Genomic DNA, 25,357 nt, shown 5'->3' with positions numbered 1-25,357 from the left:
TACGAGTGGCTCTTAGGAAAACCTCTTTTTTTTTAAAAAAAACTTTTATTGGAGTATAGTGGCTTTACAATATTGTGTTAGTTTCTACTGTACAGCAAAGTGAATCAGCTATACGTATACATATATCCTCTCTTTTTTGGTTTTCCTTCTCATTTAGGTCACCACAGAGCATTGAGTAGAGTTCCCTGTGCTATACAGTAGGTTCTCATTAGTTATCTATTTTATACATAGTATCAATAGTGTATATATGTCAATCTCAATCTTCCAATTCATCATACCCCCTCCTTTCCCCCTTGGTATCCATATGTTTGTTCTGTACGTCTGTGTCTCTATTTCTGCTTTGTAAATAAGGTCATCTATACCAATTTTTTCAGATTCCACATATATGCGTTAATATGTGATATTTGTTTTTCTGACTTACTTCATTCTGTAGAGACTCTTACAGTTTCTCAGTCCATCCATGTCTCTACAAATGACCCAATTTTGTTCCTTTTTATGGCTGAGTAATATTCCATTGTGTATATGTACCACATCTTCTTTATCCATTCCTCTGTTGATGGACATGTCCTAGCTAGGTTGCTTCCATGTCCTGGCTACTGTAAGTAGTGCTGCAATGAACATTGGGGTGCATGTGTTTTTCTGAATTATGGGGAAAACCTTTTACTTTCAGCTTAAACAGAAGCAGAGGGATTTCCTCTGGGGTGTGTGTGTGCGTGTGTGTTGTGTACACCATTTATTGAACCCCTACTATGTGCTCGAACCAACACTGTCACATTTAAACCTCACAACAACCCTGTGAGATAGGTGTCATCTCCGTTTCCCAGATGAATCTTGGAAAGTGTAGGAGATATGCCCAAAGTCACAGGGTTGCGTTAGGGTTGGAGCCTAAGTTTAGCTGCATTCAAAGGCTAGTTCGCTTACTGTTCCTTCCTGTACTCTAGTTTTCAACTTTGCAGCTACAAGAAGGGACCCTTGAGCCTCCATGGGCAGAAGGAAAGACAACCCTGCAGCTAGAACACTTCCTTCGGCCCAGAACTAGAGAGCGAGAGCTTTGTTTCCTGACGGAAGGGGGGAAATAAAACCCCGCGAGACCCGGAAGTTGCGCGTCGCGTCCTCGCGTCGGCCTCCTTGGCCGCGGGGTGAGGCCGCGGCGGACTGCCCTTCCTCAAGATGGCGTCGAAGATAGGTTCGCGACGGTGGATGCTGCAGCTGATCATGCAGTTGGGTTCGGTGTTGCTCACACGCTGCCCCTTCTGGGGCTGCTTCAGCCAGCTCATGCTGTACGCTGAGAGGGCCGAGGCGCGCCGGTGAGCAGGCCCGCGCGGCCGCCGAACGCGGTGGGGGCGGTCCGGCCTGTCCCAGGAACGGGGGTGCGGTGAGGTGGGGAAGAAGTTGCGGCCCAGAAGTTGGGACCCTTGGACTGGGAGGAATTGGGACCTTGGACTTGTTAGGGACTCTGGTCCGGAGCAAGGTGGGCATGGAGCGTAGTGTGGGGGTCCTAGCTATGAGAGGGGCCGCCGGCTTGGGGAAGCAGTGAGCTTGCGGGAACCCAAGGGGTCTCAAGGCTCTTTTCCCCGCTTCATTCTGTCCTCGTTCCTTCCCCCCTCCCGGCTCTCAGGAAGCCCGACATCCCAGTGCCCTACCTGTACTTCGACATGGGGGCGGCCGTGCTGTGCGCTAGCTTCATGTCCTTTGGAGTGAAGCGGCGCTGGTTCGCTCTGGGGGCCGCACTCCAGCTGGCCATTAGTACCTACGCCGCCTACATCGGGGGCTACGTCCACTACGGGGACTGGCTGAAGGTGAGCCCCTTGGCCCTAAGTGGGACTTCGGTGGGGTGTTGGGGAGCTAGTGCCCGGGACAGTTGGGCAATGCCTGGTGCTAGCCAGGAGCACAGTGCGAAGCCTGGAAAGGCTGCACCCCCAGGCGTGTAGAGGTTATTACAGACGGCAAGAATGGAAGGACCTTAGAGACCACGCAAACCTCCCCTTCAGAGTGTGGAAACTGAGGTCCAGAGATGCGAAACAGACTTTCCCAAAGTTACACCACAGTTAGCATTATAGGTGTGACCAGAACCCAGGTCACCTGGTTCCCAGAACCCTTTAAACCATTAGTTATCTCAGACTCATAGGGCAAAGGGGACCTTAGAGAGTAGCTGGTCCACCCAACCGACTTTATGAAATTTATCTAATCCTAGGGCAGCATTTAAGCCTGTAGATGCCAGGACCTGTGCCAGGCACTACAGGCTTGGGAATAAGCCTGGACCAAGGCATTACCTGCAAGGAGTGGACTGTCAGTCCAGTAGGGGTGGCAGATGTGTGAATAGCTATAGGACAGTGAGATCAACGGTTAGTTATGGAATAGCATATACTATATAGCAGAAAGAACATTGGGCTTCGAGTGTGCAGACCTGGGGGTGGGGAGGGGGGTAACGCTTGGTATCTGGGTTCTGCCACTTACTTTCTGTAGGACCTTGGACAATTTTCTTAACCCCTCTGGGCCTCAGTTTCTACTTCTGGTAGAAAAATTACCTATCTCTGCTCTACCTGCCCACCACACTTGGAAATGGTAAGAGGGCTCATCAGGTGGAATGGGATGTATAGAGATGGGCAGTTCTGCGCTCCGGGCAGCCAGGAGAAGTGTGGTGGCTTCAGGTCCTGACTGGGGTCCCCTCGCCTCGGCCTAGGTCCGTATGTACTCTCGCACAGTTGCCATCATCGGTGGCTTTCTTGTGCTGGCCAGCGGTGCTGGGGAGCTGTACCGTCGGAAACCCCGCAGCCGTTCCCTCCAGTCCACCGGCCAGGTCTTCCTGGGCATCTACCTCATCTGCGTGGTAGGTTGGGGGACTGTTGGCTGGAGGTGCTTGATGGGGAGTGAGAAGTGAGCCCGTGCCTGGCGCCTAGCAGAACCCAGGGAGGTGGGCAAGACGAGGCCTTGCATGTAGTTCCTGACGGCCTGGCTCCCGGCGGCGGCCCCTGCCGGATTCTGGACCTCGGGGGCCCTTCGAGTGCCTGAGACCTGGCTGAGAGTCCCTTCTTCCAGCATTATTGCCACTGGGGAGAGAAGAGGACGGGTTGACCCTTCAGTCCCAAGCCCGAGAGCCAGGAGAACAAGCGGGACGGGTCCTCTCATGGCTTCAGCCCCCAGAGGACTGGGAGAGGGGACAAAGGAGAGGTTTGGTAGAGTTCAGGTCCCAGATGGGACTCTGCCACTTAGAGCTGATGGGGCTGCCTAGCGTAGCCAGTTATGTCCTCCCTGGTGCTCGGGGAGGCCAGTGTGGATGGGGACATGAACAGGCCCCAAGTCACTTGGCTTCACCTTAAGTTGCTGGGCACCATCTCCCATGTGCAGAGCTCTGTATTCAGAGGTGAGAGCCCCGGTCTGACTGTGGAAGCTCCTCCCTTCTGAGACCCCAGGGTGAGGAGAGACAGAGGTCCTAACCTCATGGAGCTCCCTAGTCAGATGGGGAGACACAGGTTTTACTCTCAGAAAGCCCCAAGTCTGAGAGGGGAGTCAGAAGCCCACCTTGTAGGGGCTGGCTTGCATGCCCAGGGTGGCCTTACCCAGACAGGCTCCTCAGCCTGTTGGAGAGCCTTAGAGGATGGTGTATCTCTAGGCCTACTCGCTGCAGCACAGCAAGGAGGACCGGCTGGCGTATCTGAACCATCTCCCAGGAGGGGAGCTGATGATCCAGCTCTTCTTCGTGCTGTATGGCGTCCTGGCCCTGGCTTTCCTGTCAGGCTACTACGTGACCCTGGCTGCCCAGATCTTGGCTGTTCTGCTGCCCCCGATTATGCTGCTCATTGATGGCAATGTTGCCTACTGGCATGACACACGGCGTGTTGAGTTCTGGAACCAGATGAAGCTCCTTGGAGAGAGCGTGGGCATCTTTGGGGCCGCTGTCATCCTGGCCACCGACGGCTGAGTTGCACAGCGGGAATCTGAGATGGGTGCAGGGAGCCACTGAGGGCTACCCTACCTTCCTCCTTGCTGGCCCAGTTATGTTTATTTATGCTTTTTTGGTCTGTTTGTTTGATCACTTGCGTCGTGTGCATGTGTGTGCGTACGCATGTGTGTGTGTGTGTTGGTAAGAGGCAGGTCTCTTCCCCAGTTCCTGGGCTTGGGCCTTGGTGGGGTGGGAGCCCTGATGACTCTGCCTTACAGGTTTCTTTTTCCTGTTTGTTACGAGGAGAGCTGAGGCCAGCTGCTCCCTTGGCTCTCCTGTCCCAGGGAAGGGAGTAAGGCAGGGCTAGGGTGGGGTACTGAGAGTGGGAGACAGGAGAACCGGAAGTGAGCCAATGTGAAACATCCCTTTTTGAACCTGGCAGATGCAGCTAGGCTCCGCAGTGCTTTTCTGAGACTGAGAGCGAGTGAGTGTGTATGTTGACACGTGGCTCAGGCCCAGGAGGAGCAGGGGGGCCGGGCACCACGGAAGTCATGTGGGCTCTCGGGGTGTGCCAGGGGCAGAAACAGCACTAGCTGTCACCCACCTTGAGGGTAGAGCAGGCCCCAGTTTTCTCGGGGGTTTGCAGGGGTGGGACAGGCAGCAGCCAGCTTCCTGCCTCTGGCCTTCTGTTTCCAGCTCCGTGGTTGGCCTGGTGGGGGTGAGTGCCCTCCCAAACACCAGACCACACAGTCCTCCAAAAATAAACATTTTATATAGACATTTGGCTTTGCTTCTCTGTTCTCCCCACGGGGCACTTAGCCATTGGCTGGGATTGATCTTGGGTTTCTTGAAATACCATATCTGGTTAAGCCCCACCTTGATCCGCCCATGATCTTCCCCCTGTTCTGAGAGTTCCCACAGTCCTTTGGCTCTCTTTTCAAGAGTCTCCGAATGCTCCCTGTAGTACATGCTTTGACCTTTCACTTCAGTCCCTCTTGTGGCTTATCTTTTCCTCCCCATCTGGTGCCAGCTCTTTTCGAAGAAATCTTTGGTGAGGGCAGCTAGAGGGAGAGAACTGATATTAAGTGTCACTGTGAGGCTGAGGAGGTTTCATTTCACAGGTGAGGAAGTGGAGGCTCAGAGAAGGTGAGCAGCTTGCCTCAAGCCACAGAGCTGGACTCCAGGTCAGGTCTGTCTGATGCCCACGCCCAGATATGTACGTGACACCAGCCCTCTCTTGGGGGTTCGTTGTGTCACAGCAGCTCCGTGTGTGTGTGTGCCACGGTGACCCTCTCCCTACTCGTCCGCACGCCTCCCGACAGAAAGTAGCCCCAGCAGCCAGTATGGTGCCTGGCACACGGTGGGGGACAAAAATGTGAAATGAAACCTCGGGCTTTGGACTCCTACCCGTCTGAGATGTTCTCTTCCTGCAAAGATGGAGACACAACCTCCAGGGGGGCCCAGGGGAAAACATCCAAGTCTGGGCTTGGCCCTGAGCCCTGCCTGGAAAGGGAGCTGGGGCTGCTGTCCGTCTGGTCTGTGGCATGGAAGATGTTTCCTAACTACGGGGTAGGGGAGTCTCTCTTGGTTACTGCTGACAGCTGGGGGAGGGAGGTGGCGGCAGCATTCATCCGGGGGCCTCGGCCTCATTTAGCTCCTCTCTTCCCTCTAGGAAGAGGTTCCCCAGCCCTCAAGATCTTGTTTCCAGAGGGTCACTGCTAATTTCAAGTGTGAGCTGACTTTCAGACAAGTATTTGCATTTTAATCAAGGTCTCCTGAAAAGTTGCAAGACCCGAAGGAACTAAAACGAATGGTGGAATATCAGGCAGATGTGGGTGATATTTTGGGCAAAGGGAGCCTCACAACAGCACAGAGACCACAGACACTGGCCCACCCTTAAGCCTTGAGTAGAGCCCTCAAAGGCAAGCCCTCCTCCCCCCAAATCCCTAGACTGAAAATTCAAGGCCATCTGGTTGTGGCTTTGGAGCAAGTGGGGGGTCTTGGGCAGGCCCTTCTCCTTCCTGCACTTGTCCTCACGTGGGTGCCCTCCTCTGGGCAGGGTAGAGTAGGGGCTGCTGCCTTCTCTGCAGCTCACTCAGCCAACAAGCCTGGTCCGGCCTGTGGCTGCCTCGGGTCACCTTCAGCAGGCATGGCTTTTGGTCCACCCTGGCTGTCCCAGGGCCTGCATGCAGGGCTGGTAGAGAGGGTCAGCTGCCTGGGTCAGAAGCCGGCTTGCAGAAGGAGTCTGGCAGCCCCTTGGCGTGGTTGACCAGCTCGTAAGAGTCCCGGATGTCGGCCAGGCCAAACCAGAAGAAGATCCACTGCTTGTTGGAGAAGCTGCCATCGCTGTGTTTGAAGTACCTGGTGGAGGTGGGAGATAGGTTTTAGGCAAGGCCAGCGCTCACTACTCACTGGTTCATTTACTGAGGACCTACTACAGGCATACCTCGTTTTATTGCGCTTCACTTTATTGTGCTTTGCAGGTACTCCGTTTTTTTTTTACAAATTGAAGGTTTGTGGAAACCCTGTGTAGAGCAAGTCTATCAGGGTAATTTTTCCAACAGCATTTGCTCACTTCGTGTCTCTGTTGCATTTTGGTAATTCTTGCAATATTTCAAACCCTTCACCAGCAAATAGATGATTATTCACTGAAGGCTCAAGTGATGGTTAGCAGTTTTTAGCAATAAAAGTATTTTAAAATTAAGGTATATACACTGTTTTTATTAGACATAATGCTATTGCACACTTAATAGACTAAAGTATAGTGTAAACATAACTTTTATATATACTCGGAAACCAAAAAATTCATGTGATTTACTTTATTGCAATATTCATTTTATTGTGGAGGTCTGGAACCAAACTGGCAGTATCTCTGGGGTATGCCTGTACATGCTGGACACTCGGCTAGGACCTGTGGTCTGTAATCTGATTTTATCCTTATAGCATTAGCCAACAGCCTGGTGGTGTTACGCTTTTTTCAGAGAAGCAGCTAAAGCTCAGAGAAGTTAGCTAACTAGCCAGAGTCACACAGCTAGGAGGGTTAGAGTGAGGCCCTCTTTTGTTCTCTCCACACTGCCTTGGCTGTGCAGCCCGGGGAGGGGTTCTTGTTCACTTCTTGGTGCTCACAGAGCAGGGTAGTGGGGGATGAGGTGATAATTGCAGAAGGAAAGAGAGGAGGGAGTGTTCCACTGGAGATGCAACGGGCCTGGGGTCAGAGCTTGGCAACTGGGCCTGGAATAGAGCCCTGAGGCGCTGGATTTCTCCAGACCCTGGGAGAGGCAGGCTGGTTCCCAGGTGGATACTGTCTTCAAGGAATCTACCCTAGCAGGGCAGGGTTAAGTGTGCTGTGCCTCTAGGGAAATCTCAGGCTCCGTGTGTGGTCCACTCCCTGGGGAATGTGGGGCCACACTGAGCGGGCCATTTCCCTTGGGGAAGAATGGCTAATGAAAGAAGGGGAGGCCCAGCCTTCCTAGCTGGTGGTCCCCGGGCGTAGCTGGCCAGAGCTGGAGAGGAGAGTGGGGGCGGGGCCCAGCCCAGAGCCGGGAGGGGCGGGACCTACCAGGGATTGATGGGGTTGGTGACCCGGGAGCGCCAGAAAAGCGTCTGCAGGTCCTGCCGCAGGCGCTCCCACAGCATCTGGCCGGAGCCTTGGCCCTGGCGGCTGGAGCTCACCACAAACTTGTCTAGATACGGGGTGCCCCCAAGTACAGGCTCCGTGGTCAGAATGGCAGCCGCGTTGTACCTGGCGCAGCGGGGGAGAGGCAGGCTGGGACCTCTCCTTGGTCCAAAGCTCCCCGGCTCTGTCCCTTGGTCCCTGCCCTCTGGGGCCCGCAGGCTCACCCCTCAGAGACGTAGACAGAGTGCAACCTCGGGCGCAGCGAGGCCAAATAGTCGTCCCGGAGCTTTTTGCCGAAGCTGACGTTGACCAGGTTCACCAGGAGGCCCTGGTCCAGGCTGTCCAGGCTGCGCACGCGCAGCATCCGCTCGGCGTTCTTGAACAGCGTCCCAGACCCTGGGGGTGGGATGGAGGAGGAGGGGTTAGTTCGGCCCGAGATCCAGGTCCCCTCCGCTCCTCCGTTTGCGCAGCCTGGTGGGGGTTCCAGATAGGACAGGGGCTGGTGGGGCAATTACTCTCTGGGAGCTCTCCACAGTGTGACGCTTCCTAAGATCTGCGTAGATTTATGCGCGACTTGCACTCAGGGATTTGCTTTTTCCCCAGGCAGTTTGTCCCTCAAGTTCCGCCTATCGCCTGTAGTCCCACCTACCTCTCCTAGTCCCGCCCACCCTTGCCCTCCCCCGCCCCTGGTCCCTCCCGCCCATCCAAACCCCGCCCACGTTTCCTAGCTCGGTCCATTCCACTTGGTTCCGCTGGGTCTGTGGTTCCTCCCACCCACCCAAGTCCCTCCCATCTGTCTAGTTCCAGCCAAGTTCTAGCCCAGGGCCGTCCACCTCCTAGCTCACCTCCCCCAGGTTTGGCAAGAGCAGGAAGCCTTTACTGTCTGGAGAGGAAGCCGCTTCTCCTGGCTCCCCAAACCCCGGCGCGCCCCCCGCCCCGGCCCTCACCCTTGTTGCTGAAGAGCTCGGTGAGCAGCGTGCGGGCGTCGGTGATGACGGCCGAGGAGTGGTGAGGCAGGCGGCTGAGCACGTCCACGATGAGCCGAATCTGCTGCCGTTCCTTGGTGCTCACCCACTCGGCGGTGGTCACTAGGTCCAGGTCGGCGGGCAAGTTCACGTTACTCAGGACCTGTGTCCAGAACAAGGGGGTGAGCCTCCGACCTGCAGCCGGACAAGGACTGTGCCCCCGCCCCACGGACCTCTCCTCACTGACCCCTTTTCCCTTACTTCCTCCCAAAGTCCTTGGCCAGGGAGGGCTCAGATCTGAGCACCATAGGCTGAGTCCCTCCCTGACACTCCGTTTCCGACCCATGCGGCTGGAGAGAGAGTGACTCTGGGGCCCGTCTGGGAGGCGTGCAGGGGACCTAAGAGAGGGGCTCAGCCTGGCGCAGAGTCGCGGGGAGTGGGGTCCAAAAAGAGGAGACACACCTTGTGACTGCTGTCGTGCAGACCGCCCGTGGTATTGAGGAAGATGATTTTGGTGGGCCGCAGCGCCTTGGCCAGGGACGCGGTCACCTCCAGTGAGTCCAGGAGCACGGAGCGGCGGGCGGCCGTCTCCCCGATGGGACACAGGATGGGGATGCTGCCCGACTCCAGGCACCACTGTAGGAGGTCGGTCTCCACCGAGACGATGCCGCCATAGCTGTGGGCCAGACGTGGTGCTCAAGGAGGTTGCCTCCAGGACCCGCGGGTCCGGGGCTGGGCGGGCGGAGTAGCGTGATCTGAGGACGCAGGGGCAGGCAGGGTCAGCACTCACCTGGCATGAGGGGCTGGCTCAGCAGCGGCCAGCACCGACCCGCCGCCAAAAAAAGGCACGGCAGTGGCGGCATTGTGCCGCAGGGCGTCCACCAGCACCTTGCATCTCTGGGCAAGCTGTGCCTTGGCCTCCCAGAAGGAAAGACAGCCCGAGGGCGCCGTGGGAGCGGGCAGCCCCAGGACCACCAGCGGCTTCATGTCCATGCGCTGCAGGAAGGCCAGGGCGAAGGCCAGGCTGGATACGGCCTTAGGGCACGTGAGCACCTCCTCGTCCACCTGCGGAGGAGTGGGCGTTCAACGGGCACGACACCGACCCTGACTCCTGCTGCACCCGCTTGCTCCTACAGCCGGGTCCTCAGGGCCCTCTCGGGGCCCCCACCCTGCTCAGGAGCCGTCAGGCTCCATTTCTGGCCACCTGCGCCCACCTGCTTCGCCCTTTGTCCCGTTGGGACTTGCCATCCTCTTATCTCACACTAGTGTTCCTCCCTCCGCTCCTCCCTGCGACCTTGGACTGTAGGACACCTTAGGGGGAGGGGTGACGCAGGCGGCTTCTATCCAGGTTCCCCAACTGCCAACTGAACCCCTAACTGCGCCCAGGATGGGAGGACTTCTCTGGCGCATCACGTTTGACGGGCTGGGGACCCGAGGCTCCTCACCCGGGCTGGGCGCGAGACTTTTCGAGGAGCGCACAGCCTCGCGCAGTCCCAGGAGCTCGTCTGGGCTCCGTCGAGCCCCTTCCTGGCTCCGCTGTGCAGAGTCCGCAGCCCGTCCTGCCATGCCTGGCGAAACGTCGCTACACAACCCCCGTCCCCTGTCGGTGACCCGGCCGACGCCGGGCTCTCTCACCTCGATGACGGCAAAGGGCCTGTCCGCGGAGTGGTGGCAGGTCTGGAACTGCGTGAGCCAGTGGCGCGCCTCCCCGGGGCTGGCCCCACACTGGTTCAGGAAGGCCTGGATGTCCCGCTGCACCAGCGAGCGGCCGGCCGGGGGCCCGGGGGAGTCGGGGGACACAGGGGGCGCGGGGGGCAGTGTCCACGACAGCTCCTCCGCTGCAGGCGAGTGGGCGTCGTACACGGCGCCCTCGGCCTCCTCTTGGGCGGGCTGGGCCGGCGCCCAGGCGGTGCTGAGCCGGCGTCCCGGGCTGGTGCCCCTGGCCGCCCGCCGCCACGCGCTGCCGCTGAGCCTCCGGGCGCCCCCAGTGCCTTGGGGGCCGCGCAGCCTCCCGCCCGCAGGGGCGGCCCGCAGGGCCCAGGCCAACCGCGCCGTCGCCATGACAACCAAACCAGCTCGCCCCCCCACAAATGACCGTGTGTCCAGAGCTCCTGGCTCTGGGGGCCTCTTAACCTACGGCGGGGCGGGGCTGGGGCTGCCGGGGCGGGGCGCCGACGGGGGGCGCGGAGTCGCCTCCGGGTGCGTTTGAGGAGGATCAGGCCATGGATCAGAGGGCGGCGCCGACAGGATCCCCCGCCCCTGGGGTGGGGGGATGGAACCCACTGGCGAGAGTCACGAGGCAGAGATAAACGGTGGCTGGGTGTCTTTAATTTGCTGCCAAGGCCGGTTCCAGGAAGGGCTCAGGGGACCCACAGGTGGATTTGGCGCTCTGCGGGGTCTTGAATGATTAAGGGGAAGTCTGATTAGGGCAAGAGAGGAGAGCAGGTGGCAGTTGCCGCCTGGCTGAGGGAGGAGACTGGAGGGAGAGGTGGGGGAAGAGTGAAAGCGTGGAGGGCGGGGATGCCTCTGTCCTGTTGGAGCGCAAAGAAGATGGAATCACGAGGTTACCAGAGTTTGCCAAACGCCAGCCACTGGGTACCACCTTGAAGAATTTTGTCATATCTTCAAATCACCCCTTATTAGTGTTAAAGTTTTTCTTTAAACTTTTTTTTTTTTGCCAGAGAAACCAAATGTTATAATATGGTATAATGAAATTAACATTCTGAATTATGAAAAAATATGACATATGCCTTCTTGCTTCCTCTACCACACCCCATCCCCCATCCCCCATCCCCCCCCAGTGCAAGCCTCCATCACCTCCCACTTCTATTATCTCAATCCTCTGCTAATTAGACTTCCTGCTTCCACCCTTGCCCCTTCAGTCGACTCTTCAATGAGCGGCTAGAATTAATCCTGTGACTTGGCAGTCCAGTGGTTAAGACTCCCCCTTCCAATTCAGGGGGTGCGGGTTCAATCCCTGGTCGGGGAGCTAAGATCCCACATGCCTCGGGGCCAAAAAAAACAAAATATAAAAAACAGAAGCAGTACTGTAACACATTCAATAAAGACTTTAAAAAAAATGAACTTCTTAATTTTAAAATTTATCCACATCAGGATTGTAACTAGAAGGCCATTATCACTTGAAAGAAAGTCTTACAAATAAAGAGAGAACAAAATGTTATAAATTCCAGCTGGATAGTTGCCTGCTCCTCTTGTAGAGATCCCCTAGCACACTGTGAGGCTTTCTCCAAGGTAGAATAATAGCTGCTGACACATGCAGAACGCCAAGCACTGTGCAAAGCACTTCACAAATAGTAACTCATTTAATCCTTACAATGACTCCAGAATCGGTATTATTATTACATCCATTTTATAGAGGAGGAAATTGAGGCACAGAAATATGTGAGGGACAAGGTCATTGAGTTTGTAAGCAGTGGAGCTGGTCTTTGAAGCAAAGCAGTTTTGCTCCCGATCCATGCTCTTAAGCAAGATTTGAAAAGGACTTGAAAACTTTCACAGGATGTGATTCATTGTTGCTTAATACTGTATCCCCTGTGCTGCCTAAAAACACCTGGTGTGCTAACAGTTGTACATATCCTGCCCTCGGTTACATTCTATCCCGATGGGGTCCCACCCTCTGTCTTTACAGAGGGCGGTGAAATCAACTGTAGAGGGGAGGTGACTTGGCCGACGTCACACAGCTTGTTAGTGTCATGGCTGGACCCTTGACATCCTGAGTTCCTACCCCATGCTCTTTCCTTCCTTTCGTACAGCTCTGTGTTCCCTGTGCTGGGTGTCAGGCTCTGGCTGAATGGGGAGCAGCGGTCTGGGCTCTCCTCTCCTGAGTATCCCAGAGGATGCTGCGTGAGTGCACTGACCCTTCCAAGGATCCCCCACCAAAACACACGTTCGCATGAACACGTGCACACGTACACAAGCAGGCACATACGCACACACAGCACAGCACATACACGCACCGTCCTGGGCAGGAGACTCCTGGCAGGGGGAGACGGGAGCTGACCTCTGTGATCTCCTCCATTGACTTTTCCGTTTTCCTACTTAGAAATCCTGAGTTCCAACAGAGTGAAGCAATGGCAGGGAGGGTGTGTACCCCTTGCCCTGAGGGGCCACCTCCAGGGCCTTTGTTCTCTTCTCTCTTTATTGCTGCCCCTCCCGATCCCCACACTTCCCAGAATCCACTAGAGGAGGTGGTCTTAACCCTTAGAGCCCAAATCATGTTCTTCTTTCTGCTCTCACAGACCCTCCACCTCACATGTGCTTCCCCTTCCTGGTCTCTCCATCCAAGCCCCTCGTCAGAGCGCCCACCCTCCCGGGCCACGCTTTACTCAGAGTTCCTCTTTCTGGGTCTCTCCCGCTTTTGCTGCTCTGGGTCTCTGCCCCTACCCTGGCCCCTCTTCGCTTCCTCCAACTAAAGAGTACACCCCTTTTAGGTCCTTTCCCCCAGCTGCGGCTGAGTCCTGCTTCTTGCCAGCTTGGGGCCCCCGTGAGGGCAAGGATGGCCTCTCCCTTCAGACTGGGGCTTCCTGAGAGCCCGCCAGGTCCAGCAGCCAACAGCATCCTCCCCATTTCCCCTGGGCCGGTGGGGCAGACCCTGGCTGGGGAACTCCTTTCCTCTCCTTTGGGTTTCAGCCCAGAGGGCCGTGTCCCCAGGCAGCCAATGGGGCCCAGGGATACCCCGAGTAGATGATTAACTCCAGGCCGGGTGACCCTGGGGCCACTCTCCCTGGAGAAGGCCAGCCCGTGGTTGGGGAATTGGCCCTGCTTTCTGGAGGGGATGGCTGCGGGTATGGGGTCAACACCGCTACCTGACCCACCCCTCTGAACTGAAGGCCTACAGGACCATTGTTGGCCTATGGTTCCTGCTTGAATTTTATGTTTTCCCCTCTGAAGCTGGCTGATGTTTCATCTTTCAGAGAAAAGCCTATTGTCAATGGGCCCAGAATCAGGCTCCTATCTTCAATCAGGCCTCGGGTCCTCGAGATGCTGGGAGCAGACACAACCTTCCAACCCCTCCAGACACTCCCCTCATCAGGGGCCTCAGCCCTGGGCACAGGGGCTGGTTTGAAGGGCCAAGGTTTTCCCTCGCATGAGAGTCCTCCTTGACTGCCACTTAGTATAGGTGGGCATGGAGGTGACAGGAATCTGGGCAGGTGAGGGTTGATAGTTGACCATCCCAATCACAGCACCAGAGGGGACATACACACAGATACACAAAGTACACAGAAGTAGAGACCCACGCCACCCTTTGAGATGCACACAGATACACAGGTGTGAAGACACACAAGCATACAGAGATACACAGAGTATATAACATGGAGAGCTGCAGCATCCATAGTCACACAGATACATATGTGCACATAGAGAGATACACGTGTGTAGACACACAGCTATACAGAGAGACACAGGTCCACTCAGACACACATATGCATACAGAATTGTGTACATTTGTGGAGGCTTTCTCAGTGACTGTGTCATACATAGAAACACACGCATGTTTACATGGAAGGATACTGAGGACACACAGCTATACAGCCAATTGTAGTCATTGACCTCCACAGGGATATTTAGATCTGGAGATACAAATGTACACAGACTTGTGTACACACACACACTACATGCAGAGTTAGAAGCAGAACCCACTTCTCCCCGAGACCATACCCATCTACCCATGTACAGAGGCACACAGCCATACTCATTCATATGCCCGGATGACATCTGGCATATAAGAGGTGCCCAGTAGTTATTTATTGGATAAATTAATGAAGAGAGGACAGAGAGAAAGAAGCAGAGCCTGTGGAAAGAAACGTCTGGCTTCATGGTTTGTGGGGTCTGTGGAATCTGTGTGCGTGGGCTTGGCCCTAGGATTGCCCAGGCAGCCCCAAGGCGGCCCTCTCCACCAGTGAGGAGCACACAGTATGTGCCGGGTACTGAACTAGGTGCTCTGAGGAAGCTGTCCCATTTTTTTTTTTTTTTTTTTTTGGCTGGAAGTCAGGAGGCCTGGGCTCTGCCACTTCCTAGGATGCAAAGGTTTGGGCAAGGCTTTTAACTTCTATGAGCCTCAGTTTTCTCACCTGTAAAATGGGGGAAAGAAAACGTAATCTCATTGAATCGTGGTGAGGATGTAAAGGTCTCTGTGGGCATGCAGTCAGCCAAATCCTGGCGAACTTTATAGGACAAACAACCTGGTTTCTTCAACAAATAAGTTGCAAGGAAAGAGTAGGAGGGGAAGGATGAACCTATAGATCAAAAGAAGAATTTTAAAAGCCTCTTTTCATCCTTATTTGGATTCTGATTCAAACAAACCATAAAATATTAGACGATCAGGAAAATTTGAGCACAAAAATACTTGATATATTAATTTTTTAGATGTGATATGGTTGTTAATGTTTTAAAAATGATTCCATATCTTTTAGTATACATACTGAATATTTATACATGAACAGATAAGATGTCTTGAATTTTCTTCAAAATAACCCAGGAGAAGGGAAAGCGGGGTGGGGGAACAGAGCCACAATGAGTTAGGAGTTGCTATTTGTTGAAGCTGGATGATGGATACAGGGGATTCACTATACAATCTCCCAACTTTTATGAATGCTTGGACGTTTGCAAAATAAAAGATTCAATGAATTCCCATACGTGCATGTTCCCAGTCTGACATAATGTAAACACTTAGTAAGAGCTAGTTTTCTCCTTCCAGGCATAGTTTTCCTCCAAGGCATAAATATGTGCAATACTAAATACTCCACAAATACATAGTACAACGTGGAGGAGGAAACCCACAGATTTATGGATATTAAGATTTTCAGTTCCAAGTGTGCCATGAACCTCTTGTCCAGCAGGGGGCTCCCTACTCTCTGCCTCTCTCTCGCTGCTGCCCCGGGGGTTTGTTAAAAGGAATAGACAACCAGACGTCAGGGAGGTAATCTGAGACTTGTTCTCCCATCTCTTTACTTGGCTGCCTTGTGAGTAAACTCTTTCTCGGCTGCGAACCATGGCATCTCAGCGTTTGGTTTGCTGTGCGTTGGCCAACGGACCTGCTTTGCTTGGGCACACTCTCCTTATCAGGAATCACCATTCATCAAGTTACGCTGATGTTACCGAAAACAAAAATCAGCACTCAGAGGTGGTATCCGACCCATTCTCCGGCCCCTTTGTCTGATCTGCTTGGAAGATGGCGCCAAGCCTCCCTTTTACATTCATCTCTTCATCTCTCCTGCCCACCGTGCTGTCCTCAGTCTCCGTTCCTTCTTCCTTTGTTATGTAAGGTCTAGGTGTCCCTCCCGGAGACCCCTGTTGTGCCCTCAGTGGTGTCCCCGAGTCCAGCACGTTAGCACACCCCATCATTTAAGCGGAGAGCAGTGCTCGCAGTGTACCACGGGGCCTCCAGGAGCTGAGAGAGGTCTGGGGACAGAAAGAAGCCACGAAGAGTCCCTTGGAGTTTCAGGAATCGTTCCGGGTTCTTCCAGAGCATGGTATGGCCAACACGAGGAGTCACGAGCCCTGGGCTTGAATCCCACATCCAATTCTCCTTCATGGTGTGACCTTGGACCAGCCCTTAGACTACTGAACCTGTTTCCTCATTGTTAATCAGGAGAGAATAATCCTTAGTTCACAAGGTCAGGGTGAAGATGGAACAAGCTCTGTGGAGACCATGAAGATGATACAGTGTTCCCTTCAATACTTGTGGTGGCCTCTTCCCAGAGAGCCACCGCCCCTCTTCCCCTATTGCAACAGGCAGGCAGCCTCTTTTCTGAACACTGGTGTCCTTCGATTATTGTTCCCCTTTATTTATTTAATTTTTTTGCGGTACGCGGGCCTCTCACTGTTGCGGCCTCTCCCGTTGCGGAGCACAGGCTCCGGACGCGCAGGCTCAGCGGCCATGGCTCACGGGCCCAGCCCCTCCGCGGCATGTGGGATCTTCCCGGACCGGGGCACGAACCCATGTCCGCTGCATCGGCAGGCGGACTCTCAACCACTGTGCCACCAGGGAAGCCCTCCCCTTTATTTTTAATTCTCTGACTCTGAGGGGTTCGGTACAACAGCCATTAACCACATGTGTCTGTTCATTACTTGAAATGTGGCTGGTTTGAATTGAGATGTGCTTTTTAAAAAAAATTTTTAATTTTAATTTTGTTATTGAAGTAGAGTTGATTTACAATGTTGTGTTGGTTTTAGGTGTACAGCAGAGTGATTCAGTTGTATATGTTATATATTCTTATATTATTCAGTTATATGTACATATTCTTTTTCAGATTCTCTTCCATTATAGGTTATTACAAGATATTGAGTATGATCCCTGTGCTATACAGGGATCTGTATTAGAAAATGGGGTCTGGCTGCTTGCCACTCAAAAGCCAATAACGAGGGACTTCCCTGCTGGCACAGTGGTTAAGAATCCGCCTGCCAATGCAGAGGACACGGGTTCGAGCCCTGGTCCGGGAAGATCCCACATGCCGCGGAGCAACTAAGCCGGGGCGCCACAACTACTGAGCCTACGCTCTAGAGCCCGCGAGTCACAACTACTGAGCCGACGTGCTGCAGCTACTGAAACCCGCGTGCCTAGAGCCCGTGCTCCGCAACAAGAGAAACCACTGCAATGAGAAGCCTGCGCACGGCAACGAAGAGTAGTCCCCTCTCGCCACAAATAGAGAAAGCCCCCGTACAGCAATGAAGACCCAACACAGCCAAAATAAAAATAAAATAAAAAAAAAGAATAGATTATCAGCAGTGTAAGAAAGATGATGCACTGATGCACACAGGCAGGCCTGTTAGCATCTGATAGGGACATTTTCTCTGAGATGACAGAAGGAAACAGAGGGAGAGAAAAAGCAGGATTTGTCCATAACTCTATGATAGGAAGAGTCTTCCTTCAGTTTATAATCTCTAGGTATTGGGGATATTTAGGAAGGGCTACTATAATAATAGCAAATTCTGGGAATTTCCTGGTGGTGCAGTGGTTAGGACTCAGCGCTTTCATTGCCATGGCCTGGAACTAATATTCTGCAAAGCGCACAGGTACAGCCAAAAAAAAAAAAAAAAAAAAAAGCGAACTCCTCAGGTACTGTTCTAAGCACATGATATGTATTAACTTACTTAATTCTCACATAATGCCATGAAGTTAGGCTTTACCTTTTTTTGTTTTTGGCTGCCCCACGCAGCTTACAGATCTTAGTTCCCCAACCAGGGATCGAACCTGCGCTCTCGGCAGTAAAAGTGGAGTCCTAACCACTGGGCCACCACGGAATTCCCACCATTATTACAGAGATCCTAGGAGGCTGGTTTCAGACAAGTGGAGGTAAGGTGCTTTCAGGGTATAGGCTGGGCTTCCTAGCAGACAACTGGAAAAGGGGCCTGGAGCTCAGGAGAGAGGTCTGGGCAGGAGAGGTATGGAGAGGGTGGTAGATGAGACTCCTGATCCTAGGCATGAGCTGCCAGGGGGGGCTGTAGAAAGGGGAGAGGTTGGAGGGGGTCCAGAGTAGGAGGCCAGCCAGGAGTCACCAAGAATCCACAGGTGGTGATGTTTGAAGAAGGAAAGGGCAGCTCACATTGTAGATGCCCCAAAGCCTGAGAAAAGGCCATTGGCTTTGGGCTTCCCTGGTGGCGCAGTGGTTGAGAGTTCGCCTGCCAATGCAGGGGACGTGGGTTCGTGTCCCGGTCTGGGAGGATCCCACATGCCGCAGAGCGGCTGGGCCCGTGAGCCATGGCCGCTGAGCCTACGCGTCCGGAGCCTGTGCTCCACAACGGGAGAGGCCACAACAGTGAGAGGCTCGCATACAGCAGAAACAAACAAACAAACAAACAAAAAGGCCATTGGCTTCACTCATTAGTGAGTTCTCTGTTTCAGTGGGGTGGTGGGGAGGTAGGGTGGGAGAACCAGGTGGCAGAGGAGTGGGGAGAGGTGTGGGATGAGACCATAGCATGGAACTCCTGGGAAAATTGAGGCTGGAGAAAGCAGCAGGGCTACAGTACTCAAAGTATGGTCTGTGGCATCACCTGGGAGATGGTTAGAGATGCCCTATCTGGGGCCCACTCTAGGCCTACTGAGTGAAAATCTGCATTTTAATGAGACCCCCAGGGGATTTTTTTTTTTTTTTTTTTTTTTTTTTTTTTTTTTTTTTGCGGTATGCGGGCCTCTCACTGTTGTGGCCTCCCCCGTTGCGGAGCACAGGCTCCGGACGCGCAGGCTCAGCGGCCATGGCTCACGGGCCCAGCCGCTCCGCGGCATATGGGATCCTCCCAGACCGGGGCACGAACCCGTATCCCCTGCATCGGCAGGCGGACTCTCAACCACTTGCGCCACCAGGGAGGCCCCCCAGGGGATTTTATGGGCATTAAAGTCTGAAAAGTAGTGGAGCAGAGATGTGGGCTGGTCCCTAGAGGTCAGGAAAGGTGGCTTTCTATATGGGGATGTCCCTAGTGAGTTTGAGGAGGTGAAGAGGGAGAGGTGAAGACACTGGGGTGAGGACTGAGGGTTGTTGTGTGTGCGTTTATGGCTGGGCAGGGGTTGGGTGTTGTGTGGGACTCATGGCTAAGGTAGTATGGTGCTAAGTGGTACAGTATTTCCATGTTGCGTGGCTGAAAGCTCTGTGTGTTCTCCAGAGGAGAGAGGTGTGTGTGTGTGTGTGTGTGTGTGTGTGTGTGTGTGTGTGTGTGTGTGTGTGTGGTGGCATGTGTGAAGGTGAGATGTGGGACAGTATGTGTGTTTTTTATACATCAAAAAGTCAACTAATGGAAATTTCATAGGTGCATCCTAAGATGTGCATGTCCAGAGGTGAGGTTAATGTGTAGGTAGGGGATTGTGGGGCCTCAGGGCTCAGAAGACTGTCCTAAGGATGAATAGTCAGCCTCCGGGGCTCAGGGAACTCAGGGCGTAGGTCCACACCCCAAAATACTTTTCTGATCCTCAGTGGCTGGCGGAGGTGGATTTTGCTGTGTGCCCGCAGGCTGTAATTACACACTAGTGCCACGAGAGGGCAACGCCGGCCCGGCCACGCGGTACGAGATCCTGGTGAGCCCCGGGCTGGCCGCGTCCCGTCCGCCCGCAGTGCCCACATCCTCGAAGTAAAGAGATCCGCGCGAGGGGCCGGTGGGAACGCACCCTGGGCGGTGGGTTTGGGTGGGGTGGACTCCCGGCTCTCTCGTGCCAAGACTTACGCCCCTTCCCCCGAGCTCTGGCCCCCCACCCCCACCCCCAGCCCGCACCCTCCCAGAGCCACCCCATCTTCGTGTGCCTCTCTCGGATCCCTTACTCCAACTCTCTTCCCTGAAAACCCAGCCTGCAGGTCAGGGAGTGAGGGTACAGTCAAAGAGGGGAGGCAGGGGCCAAGGCATTGAAAGGAGTGGGGGTATTATTTGGGGCAAAGATGAGAGGAGGGGTCTCAGGCATCCTCAGTCGGGACGGGACGCATTAATGGAGCTCCCGCTGGGTACCCGGTAGGGCGCTGGACGAGTAGAGACGGGGATCGGGCACGGTCCTTGCCTTGATCTGGGCTCAGACACGCAGGTTCAGGTCCCAGCCTCAGAGACTGGCCTCGGGCTGGCTTTGAATAGGATTTTCGCTCCCTCCCACTCAGGGATGGATCCTCTGTTTCCCTTTTCCCAGCAGGGAGAAAACTCGCTTCCCTCACTACTTTACCGGTTGTTTGTACCGGGAAAGTACAAATGTTCCTCGACTGGACTGTTAGTGTGGTGGGCAGGCGAAGGGCGGGGGAAGGGCACAGTCCAGGGTGGGTTGAGCCAGTACCGTGGGTGAGGACTAAAGAGACCTGGGGAGCCACTGAGGGATACTGAGGAGGAGAGTGGCCAGATCCCAGCCGGGTTCTTGGAAGAAGGAAGGGATGTGGGATGGGGTGGGAGGGGTGGGAGGGGTCGATCCCAGGCAGAGAGGCCAGGGTCCTGACAGTGGGAATGGAAGGAGGAGCTGGTGGTTATAATTAGGATACACTTTTTTTTTTAAATAAAACTTTTTTCATTATAAAAGTAATTTAGGGAAACAACTGAAAACTGGATAAACAAAACCCACCTAGTCTAGTAATACAGCTGCTGTTTGCATTTGGTCTGTCTCCTTCCAGGCTTTTTAAATATATTTCTAAAACATGGCTGTGTTATTGTGTACATATTAATTTTCCTGAGTTTTCATTTATCAGGATGTCACGAACATTTTTCATATTACTTCCTGCATTCATTTCCTAGGGTTGCCTTAACAAAGGACCACAAACTGGGTGGCTTAAAACAGCAGAAACGTATTGTCTCACAGTTCTGAAGGCTAGAAATCAATCAAGGCGTCAGCAGGCCATGCTCTCTCTGAAACTGGTAGGGAAGAAGCCTTCCTTGCCTCTTCTAGCTTTTGGTGTTTGCTGGCAATCCTTGGCATTCTTTGCCTTGTATCAATAGATGCATCCCTCCAATCTCTGCTTCCACCGTCACCTGACAATCTTCTCCGTGTGTGTCTCCTCTTCTTATAAGGACACCACTCCTACTGGATTTTTTAAAAATTGTTTATTTATTTAAGCTGCACTGGGTCTTCGTTGCGGCACACGGGATCTTCCTTGCAGCATGCTGGATCTTTAGTTGTAGCATGCGGGCTCTTAGTTGCGGCATGCATGCAGGATCTAGTTTCCCAGCCAGGGATTGAACCCAGGCCCCCTGCATTGAGAGCGTGGAGTTTTACCCACTGGACCACTGGGGAAGTCCCAGTCATACTGGATTAAGTGCCATCCTACTCCAGTATGACCTCATCTTAATTAATTACATCTACAACGATCCTATTTCCCAGTAAGGTCACATTCTGAGGTACAAGGGTTAGAATTTCAACATATCTTTTTGGGGACACAATTCAACTGATAGCACTTCCTAACTGGGCCTTGTAGTGACTGCCTAAGATTTCAACAAGGGTAAAATTCCCTCACTTAATTAATTTTCGTTGTGGTGCGCCGGCTTCTCACTGCGGTGCTTCCCTTGTTGCAGAGCACGGGCTCTAGGTGCACAAGCTTCAGTAGTTGCAGCAAGTGGCCTCAGTAGCTGTGGTTCACAGGCTCCGAAGCATGTGGGATCTTCCAGGACCAGTGATTGAACCCGTGTCCCCTGCATTGGCAGGCGGATTCTTAACCACTGGACCACCAGGGAAGTCCCTGTGCTTAGATTTCTAAATTGAGTTTATTTCAGTAAGTGCCCAGAAACGGAATTTCTGGGTTAAAGTACATGAATAATTTTAATACTCTTGAGTCTTTGGAAGTTGCCTTCCTTTCCAATTGAAATATAATTGATGTACAATATCATATAAGTTACAGTTGTACAATACAGTGATTAACATTTAAAAAATATATTTATTTATTTTATTTTTGGCTGAGTCGGATCTTAGTTGCTGCATGCGGGATCTTTCCTCGCAGCGTGCAGGCTCCTCTCTAGTTGTGGCATTCCGGTTTTCTCTCTCTAGTTGTGAGGTGTGGGACAGGGGCTCTAGGAGGCGCGGGCTCTATAGTTGCTGCGCTCGGACTTAGTTGCCCGACCAGGGATCGAACTGGCATCCCCTGCATTGCAAGGCGGATTCTTTACAACTGGACCACCAGGGAAGTCCCTGGAATTTGCTTTTCGAAAGGGTTGTACCAATATACACTCTCATCAGCCATGAAAGAGTGTCTATTTGCCAGCACTCTTGTCAGCAGTGAGTTTTATCTTTTTTTTTTTTAAGTTTTGAAATCTTACCAGGTAAAATATGGTATCCCATTTTGTCTTTTTTGTAACCAATGATGCTAAACTATTTGTTCTAATGTTGCTTTTCCTCTTTTGGAGTTGTCTGTTCACGGCCATTTATCTTTTGGGCATTCTAATGTTTTACTTAGAGATTTGTACATTCATTTTACACATAAAATATACTAACCTTTTGTCATAACGACCATAAGGATTATTTCTTTTTTAGTCTGTTGACTTTCATTTGAAAAAAAATAGTTACTGAGAAATGCAAATCAAAATAAGAGTGAGATGCCCCCTTACACCCATCAGGATGGCTACTATCAAAACCCCAAGAAAATAACAAGTGTTGGTGAGGGTGTGGAGAAATTGGAATCTTTGTGCACTGTTGGTGGGAATGCAAAATGGTGTAGCCACTATGGAAACAATATGGCAGTTCCTCAAAAAAATTAAGATGGGAAATTGTATGTTACGTGTGTTTTACTATAATTAAAAAAAAACACAAAACCTAGGGAAGCAGAAAATATAACACTAAAAAAGTTATTGAGTTCTGTGTGAAGTATTTTTGTATGCTGGGCATGGAGATTATAAAAACAGGAAGACATCAAGGTACCCACGCAACATGAGGATCGAAGTAGAAAGCACCATCCCAGTGCAGTTTCATGTCTGCTTTGATAGAGGGTCGAGCAGCCAGGGTTCAGGGAGCAGTCAGGGGTGACAGCTGACCCAGAGTGGGTGAGGGGTGGGGTGGGGGTCAAGTTCCTTGTGGAACTAAAGCTGGAACAGCTTAGGAGTTAGCCTGGCAGAGGGAGGAGGTCTGAGTCGTAATTTCGGCTATGCTTTTATGACACGCACACACGCTTAACGCTTCCGTGGACAAGGCTGTTGTTGACCTTTCTCTTTGTGATTTCTTCCAGTGGTTTTATGCTCATAAAGAGCTCTTCCCTCAAGAAGTCTGATGGTTCTGTTTCTTCCTGGTTTCCAGTGGTTCAGTCTATTTTTACATTTAACTCTTTGATCTACCTGGAAATTATTTTGGTGATTGATGGGGGGATAAAGGACCCCAGTGGAAAGGCAAAGAGGCAGAAGGGGAGGCTGGGTGGCTACCAGGAGCCCTGCCTTCATTGCTCATCACCCTCTCTCCTCCCTGTGGTTCTTTTAGGTGATGGCTGGTGTGTGTGTGTGGCCGAAGCCCTGGGTCATTGGAGGTGATGATCCAGTAAGACCACGTTGGCCTTGAAGTATGAGGGATGCAGAGCAGACTGCTGTAAGGACTTCCAGCATCGGGATTACACAGGATGGGACGGAGGTGTATGTGCCGCCTCTCCCTGCCCATCCCCTGCCACCCAAGCTGTCACTCTCTGCTCCCACTCTCCCCCTCCTTATAAATAACTTTATGTATCTGTCTGTTTGCTTGTTTGGGGCTGTGTTCCTGCTAGACCGTAAGCTGCTAGAGGACGCACGCCTTGTCTCTCTTGCTCTCTGTTGTATTTCCAGTGCCGGGAACAGGGACTGGCACAGAGTAGGTGCTCAGGGAATATGGGGTGAATGAAGGAAAGGAAAGAATGGCCTCTCTGAGCTGGCCCCGCGGGGGTGCAAGCAGGTAGGGATCCAGGAGGAGCTGCCATTCCGAGCATCTGCTCCAAAGCCTGTGGGCAGATTGCTGGGCGAGGGACTGAGGATCCAGACCCCCCAGTCTGGGGCAGACCTGTTGTGTCTGGTTTTCTGGTCTGCATTCCATGGGGGGCAGGGAGGCTGAGGGGCTGGGAGTCTCCCTCCCACAGATGTTCTCTGTAGCTGAAGCCGGGGCACAGAGGCAGGGGTAGGAGACGGTCAGAGGCTGGGCCTGTGTCTGAGCCCAAAGGGACAGGGCTATGGGAACCATGGGCTGAGTCATGGAGGCGGCTGCTCCGGATGAAGTTTCCTGTCTCGGGGGATCAGAGACATTCATTACAGCCAGGACGAGAAGTAATTAAGCCAGAGAGCAGCAGGGGTTGGGGGAGAGGGACCTGCTTTTCTCAGTAGGCTCCTGGTGTAATTAATCAAGGCAGAGGAAGGCAGAGCTCTGCACAGTCTGGGAATATCGTTAATAGAAACATGGCTTCACAGCCTCAGTCACCCACATCTGTGCTGACCACCAGAACAGCAGGGGCCCAAGGAATGTGATGGCATCTGGTTCCATGAGGCACCTGAGACAGAAGAAAGAGCTCAGGCCAGGGCTAGACTGGCCCAACCCACAGCCCCGGTATTGCCATTTACCTGCTGTGGGGCCTGGGGCAAGTTGCTTAACCTCTCTGAGCCTTAGTTTCCTTATCAGTAGAATGGCACTAATAACACGGATCTCACAGGAGTGCTCTGGGGATTAAATGTAAAATGCTTAGCAGTGCGTCTAGCATGCAGCAAACACACGTAGAGTTGGGATTCAAAAAGTAGTCTGTGGCAGCTGGGTGTGAGAATCCACGTGGGAGCAGATGACGGGGTGGGGAGTCCAGAACACGCAGGCTCTCCTGACGGGGTCCCGTGGTTCTGGGTTCTGGGGCAGGCAAAACAGCCTCGGGTATCGTTTAACAGACACTCTGTACTTTTTCCCCATTATTTGTGGTCCTTACAATGACCCTTGTGAGGATGTTCTTATGCCCATTTACAGATGAGGAAACTGAGGCTCAGAGAGGCAAAGTGGCTTGCTGAAAAACAGTGGGTTGTAGAGCTGGGATTCTAGTTTAAGCCTGCCTGGTGCCACAGTCCTCAAATGACCCTTTCCTTTAGGCTGCAAGGCTACAGAAACTTGGGGTACACAAGGCACAGGAAACCAAGTGACCCCATCCTGGGGTGAACCATGGGAGCAATGGGGCACCCAACCTCCTGCTCAGACACCCCACAGGCCGTCCTCCCTGGACATACACTTGGGCATGTGTCTTCAGGGGAGAAATTGCTGGACACTCACCTCTCTCTTTATGGGCCAAGGGCGTGTCTCCACCTCGTTACCTAATCCTGGAGAATCGTGGGTCTCTGCTCCTCTCAGGTCCTGAGTCTGGCCTCTGCATTTTCCCTGCTGAGACCACAGCCCCACTGGGTCCTACCTTGGGTCCTCACTCGTGGCCAGAGGCTGGAAAGGGTAGGAGAGGCGGGCTGGACTTTGACACCGGGCCAGGGAGGTGGTGGTCGATTATACACCTTTTGTTC

The 25,357-nt window shown here is 53.1% G+C and overlaps 2 protein-coding genes across 2 annotated transcripts; one reads left to right on the top strand and one right to left on the bottom strand.

Moving 5' to 3' along the window:
* Positions 1-1,132: 1,132 nt before the first annotated feature.
* On the top strand, positions 1,133-4,661 carry TMEM101 (transmembrane protein 101). The gene is made up of 4 exons (XM_060082411.1): positions 1,133-1,307; positions 1,619-1,799; positions 2,684-2,830; positions 3,614-4,661. The coding sequence occupies exons 1-4, from the start codon at positions 1,171-1,173 to the stop codon at positions 3,920-3,922; spliced, it is 774 nt and encodes a 257-aa protein (XP_059938394.1). The 5' UTR covers positions 1,133-1,170; the 3' UTR covers positions 3,923-4,661.
* Positions 4,662-4,687: 26 nt separating this feature from the next.
* Positions 4,688-10,525, bottom strand: NAGS (N-acetylglutamate synthase). The gene is made up of 7 exons (XM_060082410.1): positions 10,100-10,525; positions 9,255-9,529; positions 8,927-9,140; positions 8,447-8,627; positions 7,724-7,895; positions 7,443-7,625; positions 4,688-6,244 (listed from the first exon to the last, which is right to left on the bottom strand). The coding sequence occupies exons 1-7, from the start codon at positions 10,523-10,525 to the stop codon at positions 6,091-6,093; spliced, it is 1,605 nt and encodes a 534-aa protein (XP_059938393.1). The 3' UTR covers positions 4,688-6,090.
* Between the last annotated feature and the right edge of the window lie 14,832 nt (positions 10,526-25,357).

The sequence above is a fragment of the Mesoplodon densirostris genome, chromosome 18 (genome assembly GCF_025265405.1).
Source record: "Mesoplodon densirostris isolate mMesDen1 chromosome 18, mMesDen1 primary haplotype, whole genome shotgun sequence".
NCBI classification, from domain to species: Eukaryota; Metazoa; Chordata; class Mammalia; order Artiodactyla; family Ziphiidae; genus Mesoplodon; species Mesoplodon densirostris.
The sequence above is the reverse complement of the archived record's forward strand: the minus strand, read 5'-3'. Positions and strand labels throughout refer to the sequence as shown.

What these genes read in the sequence shown, in the direction of transcription:
- NAGS (XM_060082410.1), bottom strand. Translation starts at nt 10,525, where the DNA reads ATGGCGACGGCGCGGTTGGCCTGGGCCCTGCGGGCCGCCCCTGCGGGC. An exon ending in GAGCCAGCCCCTCATGCCAG is followed by an intron (nt 9,141 to 9,254) that starts GTGAGTGCTGAC and finishes TCTGGCCCACAG; the next exon opens with CTATGGCGGCATCGTCTCGG. An exon ending in TGCACGACAGCAGTCACAAG is followed by an intron (nt 8,628 to 8,926) that starts GTGTGTCTCCTC and finishes TTCTGGACACAG; the next exon opens with GTCCTGAGTAACGTGAACTT.
- TMEM101 (XM_060082411.1), top strand. Translation starts at nt 1,171, where the DNA reads ATGGCGTCGAAGATAGGTTCGCGACGGTGGATGCTGCAGCTGATCATG. An exon ending in ACTACGGGGACTGGCTGAAG is followed by an intron (nt 1,800 to 2,683) that starts GTGAGCCCCTTG and finishes GCCTCGGCCTAG; the next exon opens with GTCCGTATGTACTCTCGCAC. An exon ending in GCATCTACCTCATCTGCGTG is followed by an intron (nt 2,831 to 3,613) that starts GTAGGTTGGGGG and finishes GTGTATCTCTAG; the next exon opens with GCCTACTCGCTGCAGCACAG.